Source organism: Fundulus heteroclitus, unplaced genomic scaffold, assembly GCF_011125445.2.
Source record: "Fundulus heteroclitus isolate FHET01 unplaced genomic scaffold, MU-UCD_Fhet_4.1 scaffold_52, whole genome shotgun sequence".
NCBI lineage: Eukaryota > Metazoa > Chordata > Actinopteri > Cyprinodontiformes > Fundulidae > Fundulus > Fundulus heteroclitus.
The window spans coordinates 1,696,027-1,705,623 of record NW_023396945.1 but is presented as its reverse complement, the minus strand read 5'-3'; the positions used below and the strand labels follow the sequence as shown (position 1 = coordinate 1,705,623).

Below are 9,597 nucleotides of genomic sequence, written 5' to 3'. Positions count from 1 at the left end.
GTCTCTGAACGTTTTGAATAATGCACACCTTTTTTTTTTTTTTACAGAAGTAGACTGATAAGTGCTGCTTTAGCTCAAAGGACCATTCAGATAAGCTGTTTTGTTTTTACTTGTTATTGTCATACTTTGGGATTATGATTTCATTTTTCACCTGCTTTACTGAACTTTGAAGAGTTGCAATGTTGTTTTCTTTGTCTTTTTTTTTTTACTGTTTTCTTTTACTTTTGGTATTCACACAGTTTTCATTTAGCTGGGTTACCTTGTATCTAATTTTAGCTTTTTTATGACTTTATAATGCAAAGGTCCCAAAAGAAGCTGTGAAGCTGGGGAGGCGGGTTGAAATGTTTCCTTCTAATAGGAAGGTCCTGCTTGTCTTCTCTTTCTGGTGCACACGAAAAACCTCAGCCTTGGATTGTTCAGACGTGGGGATGAATGTACTTATGATTACTACACACACCAATTTTAGATAAACAACATTTTTTTATGCTGAAACATGTTTTTAAGACCGATTAATACCACCTTAATTTGCAAACTGTGCTTTCAGTTTGTGGGATGTTATTCATGTATCTTACCTGATTTCATATAACTGTCTTGATATACAAAAAAATAAACAAATCTGATATCTTAGTCGTAAATGTCTTGTTGGAAACAAACAATATTTAACATGTCAACATGTATCAATACCATGTAGCAATTTGCATTTGAAGTGTCACATTTTAACACAGTGTCATTTAAAGACCTACTTTAAAATAGAACACCTACTTTAAGTGGATGAATAACTTATGAAAACAACAGAGAGTTATTGCTGAGTCAGAGGCTGTGTAAAAACACCTGTATGGAAAGTAGGTGGAAAAACATCTCTGTTTACAGCAGGACTTGACGAAGCCAAACAAGATTTACAGGTCAAAAACTATGCTAGGTTCTCTGCTATTTCTGATTCACAGTTTAGAGAACTATGGGTCAATTAACAAGAAAGTCTTTTAATATAAGTCCTTTAATACATATTTACATATCTGATAAAGTAAATGTAAGACTAAGAAAATAAATAGAATGTCTACATAATCTGAATATGGACCCTTATCTACATTTATTTCAAAATAAATATATTAATGCCAGTATTAATTTTTTATTCCGCATTCCTCATGCTACAGTCAATCATGAAATGATTTAAATTGTCACAGTGCGTTGTAATGTAGAAGGTACGATTTGATTGGTGTATCTGTACAGCAACTCAGAAGCAGTCCAGTCATTTTGTTCATAATTGTGTCAGACCCGCCCACTGACTTTGACAGGTAATGTCTCCAAATAAAATAGATTCACTTGTTGCATCAAACTAATTAAAATATGGGATTTCACAATTTTAATGACCTTAATTATAGAATAAAAAAACCATTCTAAAGACAATGTATTCAATTGCCTATTTTAAAGCTAAATGATAAATTATGTGTTTCATGTAAGTATTTTCATTTTTATTTAGATCATCAAAATTAAAAATAGTTCTGCATAGAAATTAAAATCACATATTCATTAAATAAAAATAAAACAAGGTAAAAATGGCAAAATGTACTTATGGTATATATTATACTGTAACAAGTGTGTACTTTTTGGAGATTCCATAGCTATACATACCTGTAAGCCATAATTATCAACAATAGAAGAAATATTTTCTATTAAATAACCACGTACCTTTTTGAAATGACTGGCAAAACAATATTTATTTTATGTACCTGCATGGGAGTTTTGATCTTTGTCCTTTAGCCGAAGAACCCAGAAGATTTTTCTGTCCAGCAGGGGTCGCTGCAGTAACGTTTCTCCGATCGTTACTGTTTACGGAAGTCCTAATGACGTGTCACTGTCCCCCAATGCATTGTGGGAAGGGAAGCAGAGCTGGCACGGCCGCTGATGGCTGACAGATACATTTAGTTAATATATTTCGACTTACCCCTGCGTCTGAGGGAAAGGAGGGGGAGAAAAGTGGCAGCCAGGCGGACTCGTCGCAGCTGGTGTCAGCGGGCTCTGCAGAGCGGGAACGTATGCGGGTGTCACCGCGGCTGTCTCGAAGCGGAGGAGGGGGATCCTGTGTCAATGGACCGCGGCGTCGTTAGTTTCTACGCCAGGGGAGGCGAGTAAAAGCAGCTACGGATTATTCCTTCCCCCCGCCCCTGGCGGTGAACGGGTGGGGGGCGACCGCGCTCCGACGCCGCTCGTTTGAACGTCAACGGTTCCTCAAGGGTTTGCGTCAAAGGCGCCGTCAAAGATGTCGACCAGCAGCCCCGAAGCGGTGAAGAAATTGCTGGAGAACATGCAGACGGACCTGCGGTCTCTCTCCATGGAGTGCAAGAAGAAATTCCCTCCCGTCAAAGAGGTTAGTGGGCTCTCCGGCTTTCGGACGGCGCCTCGCTGAATGTTGGGGGACTTCCGGGGGGGCAGAAACCGGGGCTTTTGGTGGTTATTTGTGCTGAATGTTGTTCTGTCGGAGCCCGTTTCCCCCTCCATCCACCGTCCGCCGGGCCTTGTTGTGTCTGCCGTAAAAGTTGTCGGTCGTTGCTCTTTGTTCCTGTTGAACCGTCATTACGGTATTTTCTCGTTCATCTCTGTCACACACAGCTCGTTTCAGAGTAGATCACTTTGCTAAACCGGTGCTGGTGGTGGTGATGGTGGGGGGAAATATAGACCTGTCCTCCAGATTCATGGGGGAGAAACAAAACATTTCAAGAATTAAATGAAAACGAAACCCAAATGTTTTTGGGAGTCCAGAGAAATGGATCAGAAAGATGCCTGAACGCTACCTGTCACATTTGTTTCGTTTGTTTCTGCTGATGGAGACGCAGCACATGTTTAGTGTGAAGGTAAAACAAGTCATTTAGGTCAAATCTTCAGAAGTGAATAAAAAAGAAAAAGATGTTTAACTTTAGTTACTCAACAACGATGATGTTCAGGGCTCTGCTTCCCTTTTTTTATTTGTATATCTTGACAGAAACTGATTTTTTTTCCCTGTTTCTCTGTTCTACATATAGGGAGAGTTGCTGCTATGTTCTTACAACGTAGCCTTTTAACTTCTTTTGTTTTTTTATTTTGTACACACGTAAATATTTCAGATTATCGTACGCATTTTCTTTTATCAGACGAGCATAAAATGGACGGATGCAAACATGAGCGCAGCCGTTTAGGCTGGAAAAGGCTGGGAATAAGTGCTTCACCTCTCTTTGGTCCGTTCTTCCCTGCAGAATTGACTTCACTCAGCAATATTTTGGAGTTTTTTTTTTTTTTTTTTTTCTAAGAGCATTCATGGTCTCTTTAAGCTCATGTGACATTTCACTGAAATTCAAGTCTGGGCTTTGACTAGGCCACTCCAAAACCTTTATGTATTTTTTAAACATTTTTTAGACTGGACTTGCTGCATAACCCAAGTGTGCATGAGCCTAAAGTCCCAATCGGACGGCCTGATGTTCTCCTTCAGGATTTAACGGTGGAGGGCAGAATTGGTGGCTCAGTCATTCATGGCACGCCGTCCTGGTCCTTATGAAGCTAACCAGACCATCGCTCTGGACCAACCATTTTGGTCGACTGTCCTTCCGAGGCTCTTTTTCCCAAAACGCCGTCTTAGCTTTTAGGCCAGATGTGACGGCTTTGAAAAGGTTCCACCTTCTCTCTTGCAAGACCCCAGAATATTTCCCCCAAAACTCTTGATCCTGAGACGTTTGCTGAGAAATGTGAGATGTGTTCTTTTTAGTCATACTCTTGCAAGAGCCGTTGCTGCGGCCCCTGGGCATATTTGGTGGGCCAGCCAACCCCCCCCCTCCTGGGAAAGATCCCCACTTTTACAGGTCCTCACCATTGTCTGCAGTGTGGGAGCGACACTTTAGAAGCCCCAAGCTGACATGACAATGGTAGCAGCAGGTTCCAGAGTAGAACACCCTGAAACTATAGTTTTAGGAAAACTAAGAGTTCCCGTTTTGTAAAAAAGGTTTTTTCTGTCATTCCCGTTTAAACTATCCCCGGTCAGTGTGGTCCTCCACAGGTGGGACTGCTCTTTATAGTTCATCTGATCTAAACGCCAAACCTTTTCAAACACGTCAAGAATCTCTGTTCAGTTTGGAAGTATCCAGGAGATTTTGGGTCTGTTTAAAGACCCCCCCCCCCTCCCCCCCAGGACCACGTGTGGTCCCTTTTGATGTAGCCGGCACCCAAAGCTGCAGGTCGGACAGCAGCTTCAGCATCACCAGTCACCTTTCCAGCAGCATCTTCTTAAACCTGTGAAACCTAACGTAGCACAGTGGTTCACAGACTCCCCATCCACCAGAAGACTCCGGCCTGTTAGCGTCCTCCAGGCTGAACCGGCCCGTTGTCCATAAAACGATCCTTATTGCTTTCATCAGCTCTACAGCAGAGGGACAACATCTGCATGTGTCACATCACTTCTGTTGATCTAGACAGGCTTTTCGTTAATACTGGACTGTAGGTAACTATTCGTATTCCACAGTTTCTCGTCTCATTTCCACTGAAACTAGGGATGGGAGCGACATGGCTTAAAAACACAATCTCTGATTTTATTAGACCAAATCTGTTTAATCAATGGTTTTTTTCCTTCTCTCCAATTCATTTAGTGAAAACAAACTGCAGAAAATGTTTTAAAAAGGGGCTTTTTTTCACTCCTCTTTCACAGCGCAATAAATACAAGCAGGGAAACGTGCTTCTAAGACGCGATTGAAGGCCCTGCCTTTGTAACGACGAAAAAATACTAAAATGTTTGCTGCCGGAGGTTTTACATAATGAGCTAGTTTGAATACGCGTCTAAGAAAAGGCTTCACTTCTCCTGTGTAACTTCAAACTTATACATAATATATAAAATAAATGAATATAAAATGAATTAATTAAAATTAAATAAAAAATTCTCTTTGGAGTATTTCCACACTATATTTGTCTTGTGTATTTTCCTAAACATATATTCAACATTGTATGCTTTTACCAAAACAATTTTCCCTTTTAGGTCTCTGTTGTTATTATTAAGGTTGGATGGCCTTGTGTTGGCTTTGTTTCATTGCTTTTGGATGTAAAGGGCTGTTTCTGACCAGGGCTGTACAATATGGTTGAAAAATGTGTCATTATATAAGCCTTTAGGATCAGTCGATGTAGATAATTATTAAGCAGTGTTTTGTTTACCCATTTGAAACAAGGACCAAGGGGGAAAAAGCCCAAATGTAAACTGTAACCCTATTTAAATGAAACCTTTAACCTTTAAAATAGGTCAGCCCTACTATCAACCTTGCTTAGTTTGTCCATGAGAGGTGGACAGGTGAAATTCTTTCCTCTGCCTACATCCCCCAGAATAATGTACCAGGGGCCTTACGTGCTACACTATGACTGACGTGAGTTGCTCTGTTTTTGTTTGGGTTTTTTTTTTTTCTCCAACTTTCCCTCACCTCGCTTTCTGATTGGCTGCACGTCCCATTCAACAGGCGGCGAGTCATCGTGTCAAATATGACACGTTGGCTCGCCGCCTCATGTCCCGACGTCCTTCCAAGCGGGCCCACCGCACACGGCGGGAATGTCTCTTCCGACTTTCTCAGGAGCCGTCACACTTATCGGGACGACCTTCAGACTGTCTGAAGGAGAAGATGGGTGCAAAAAGCGGGCTAATCATCCTGCTGCACGAAGCAGGCATAAAACAAAGCTGGTGAACTCTGCTGAGAACAGAACGCCTGAGAGATCAGCGTCTGCACCATTGCTTCTACATTTAGACTTTATTCTAGATTTCTGTTTGAGAATGTTGAATAGCACTGCTGTAAGTAAAATAACTGTCCTACATTGTTTTGGAAGTACCATGACTGTTTTAAAGAAGTGAAGTTAGATGATTTTGAGACATTTTTGCTTTAGTTTTCTAGGTAAAGCGTTGTAGCACGTTACTGCTTTGCTGGAAGGATCTGATAGCAACCTATCGCCGGTTCTGGACAGCTTCAGTTAACACAAGTTAAACTTTGCAGACCCAGACCAACGTAGTTTCATGCCAGTGGCTTGTTGTATTTTCATTTTTTGCAATTCCTTGGAACGACCTTCTGCTCTGTTAATGACTGCTGAGCCTTTTTTTTTTTTTTTTTTTTTTTACTAAAGCAGTTAATGTCAGACTCCTTCCTTATAGTGACACGTGGCCATTTATGCCTGTCTCTGCTTCCATCGTTGGGTCGGAGGTCAGGCCCTACCCTAACCCTGGGCTTTGTTTTGTTCCAACCAGTAAACACGGGTTTATTAACGCACATAAGGAATACAGAGCTGGATGGAAGCGGGCAGCATCTATTTATAGCCTCTGATTTGGATATGGTAACAGAGTGTAGTTCCCAGGTACGGCTGGATCACACCCTGCCTGTGTTAGCGACGCCCATCAGACGCCGGGCCGAGCAAGCTGCAGCTTTGGGCTGTCAGCTCAGCTGTGTGACTTTTCCTCTGGTCCATTAACCTTGGGTGGAGATAGCATTGAAATAAGGAGAAGAGATAGGAGAGACAGTTCTTCCTTTCCCGCTGCCACGTATTTAGTCCCTGACCCTGAGAGATGGGGATGTTACCAGGTCTGCTTCTGCGGTCCAGCCGGCTCATAAACAAACAGCCGAGTTCACGTCTCCTGTGGCTCCTGTGGCCTTGCCTCGGCTCATCGTGACGCCGCCGCCTCCTCCTGCGTGGGTTCTCTCCCCCTCAGGGATCCCTGGCCCTTGATAAGCATCCTTTCCCCACGCGTGAAAGCCAGCAGTCCAGAGACGGCTTAGATTAGCACTGGCAAGGTTCGGCTTGGGACAGCACCGCACGCTTCCTCACACCCAGCGTTTCGTTGGATGCTATTGAATGGCGCCGTACGTACCTGTGCCGTTACTGAAGACTTCAGAATAAATTTAGGCAACTCTATTCCCCCGTTTCACACCCGCTGAACTTCTTCCAACTCGTTTAGGTCACAGCGTCAAAGCTTATATCGGGATTTATGCGCTAGACCTACACACCGCATCGTCGTAAAGTGGGAGGAAACGGATGCGTGTTTATTTACAGTTAAACGAAGAGACAGAGCAAACGTTGCATGTGTTTGCCTTCCGGCCCGTTGAGTCAACACCTTCCGCTACAAATACAGCTGCGAGTTGCTCTGGTGCCGCCAGCCTGGCACGTCTACTGCATTTGTGGCTTTATACCTCAATCTCCGTCATGTCTTGCCTCAGATCCTCAGTCTAGGTTTAGCTCAGGACTTTGATTAGGCCATTCTATCACATGAATACGCTTTGCCGGCACCGTGTTTCACGCTGAGTGCGCATTGTTGGGGATGCTCCGCATGCAGAAGTTTCCTCGTAGGCCCGGACGTCTTCTTTTGGCCTCATCTGACCGGGCCGTCTTGCGTTGCCACCTCCACCTGCTTGTGACAGACTGCAGGCAGGACTTCTGATTGCTTTATTTCTACAACGACCTTTGTTTATTCCAGTAAGGCCAGATTTAGAGAGTGGACGGTTAAAAGATGGAGATTCTTCCAAAGGAGCTGCAGATTCCTGCATCTTTGTGTCTGCATTTGTGTCTTAGTGGGCGTCCAGCTGTCCTAAACATCTCCACCACCTCATTCCCCCCCCCCCCCACAGACCTGTCCTGGGCTGCTCCCTGCTTTCCGTGCAGGGCTTTATTCTTTAGTGTTCTGTAACTCGGCCCGAAGGCATTCACAGGACGTCAGGAAGACGGTGCCTGGAAGAAGAAGCACAAGGGCTGGGAATACTTTCACAAGACGCTATAACACGAACTCAGCTGTTATTGCGCTCCGACCTTTTTCTACATTAGATTTATTTCTGATTTCTCAATCTGTCTCCAGCGGTGACATTGCGCCACAGTCAGCGGTTTGGAGTTCCCTAAATGACGATTTAGATTTTTTTTTTTTGTTATTCTGTTTTTGTTTAAATCACAGCTTTGCGTCCAGGACCAGAGGGCGACGCAATCTTTACTTTTGCTTTAACACTAAAGAATAAATGAATAATATGACAGAGACGCTGTCGGCTGCAGATAAATGTTGCTGCTCGTTTTGCCGGCGGCTGAATAAGTAAAGCCTTACGAGACAAAATAGCAGCTTAGTTGGGTTTGGCGGTCCCGGTTCTGAGGGGCTGACCGGACGAGCACGTTTTTTTTTCACGGCCTGCGATGTCAGGCTGTGGAAACCGCTGAGCCCTGCAAGCGCTGCAGACACATTTCTACAGAGGACGCCACCGAGGGCCACCGCTGCTCTTCTAAGCCATCTGCTTGGCAGATGTGGGTCAGTTCCGCTTTAAGGGTCTCCGCTCTGAGACGGCGTCTCAGAAGAACTGAAAGTAGCGCCGCTTCCTGATTTGGCTTTACCACATGGAGTGGTGTGCAGTCTGCTCAGTGTGTCCCTGTCCACCTGTCCACCTTCAGGGGCCTCTGTGAAAATGCTGAGAAATAATATGTTTATTTTAGGTCCACCGTCACTTTCTGATGCTGGCTTGGTTCAGTAAGGCTTTCAGTCATGGAGCCCGTTCTAAAAGATCTTAAATATGCCGCTCACATAAGGTTTCAGTTTGGATGTTTAATTTATTGTCTTGTTTAGATGTCGAATTGCGAAACCTGAGCTAGGATCCACGTCCACGGCGTGCGCCCCTACACCACCCACACAACGGCAACATTGCACTCAGACGTCTTGAGTACAGCAAGCACGGCTTATTAAAAAAAGTAAATTTCTTTCACTTATTTAGTTCAGTGGAGGAAACTTATTATTTAGACAGGGATTTGATTTCTACCCTCCATTCTTAATTTTGATAACAATTGCTTAGAAAGAAAAAACACAAACTACAGTTTCTCAGGAAAAGGACGATATTGCACAGAGCAATAAAAGTTTTCTTTCTGTCTTAAAGGTATTCTTAATTCAGAAGTGGGATTTCATGTTCATGTTCTGGTCTGCCCTTCTAAGTGCTGTATCCAAGCATGTTTTTGGAAAGTTTAGTGGAAGGAAAAAGGTGCTTAAGCAACAGAGATGACTATGCATTAGGAGCATTGTAACGCAAAGCCCATGCAGGAGTTTGGGGGGGGGGTGTTCACAAGGCTTGGCATCCTTTCTGGGGAACCGGTCCTGAAGACTCCTGCTTTCCCATGAAATTGAATTTGGCAAATCAAGGTTCCTGAGTTGGAAGAGGAATCTGAACCCAGGCTGCGTGTGGTCCAGTACGAGGTTTCCGCTGTCTGCGACGATTCGGGGAGCCGTGTAACCTGCTGGTGTCGGTCCGCTGTATTTTATCAAGCCCAAAGTCAGGGCGGCCATCTAGCAGCACTTCATGGCTCTCTCTGCAGACAGCTTCACGGCTATGCTCGGTATCAGTGCGCCTGGTACCTGAACCCCACTGAGAATCTGTGCAGTATACCAGACCCAACCCTGCAGATGGCCCAAAGACCCCAATGTGGGCTTCCTAACCAGAACCACAGGCCGATCACCTCCATGTCCCGCAGCATTGATGCAGCAATGGAGACCCAACCACATGTACACAGACATGCTTTTTAGTAGCTTTTTAGTAGCACTTTTTGTCGGTCCAATGCCAATTTGCTGTAAGGATCGAAATGGACAGAACCGAACACTTT

The 9,597-nt window shown here is 44.1% G+C and overlaps 1 protein-coding gene across 4 annotated transcripts in view; it reads left to right on the top strand.

Annotated features, from left to right (window-relative positions):
• Positions 1 to 1,848: 1,848 nt before the first annotated feature.
• The window catches only part of mon2 (MON2 homolog, regulator of endosome-to-Golgi trafficking), a 52,726-nt gene continuing 44,977 nt past the window's right edge, over positions 1,849 to 9,597 (top strand). For all 4 annotated transcript variants that reach the window (XM_012867518.3, XM_012867504.3, XM_012867510.3 and 1 more), the window contains exon 1: positions 1,849 to 2,365. In XM_012867518.3, coding sequence (XP_012722972.2) covers positions 2,258 to 2,365 — 108 coding nt within the window. In that variant the 5' untranslated portion in view covers positions 1,849 to 2,257. The remainder of the gene's footprint in view (positions 2,366 to 9,597) is intronic.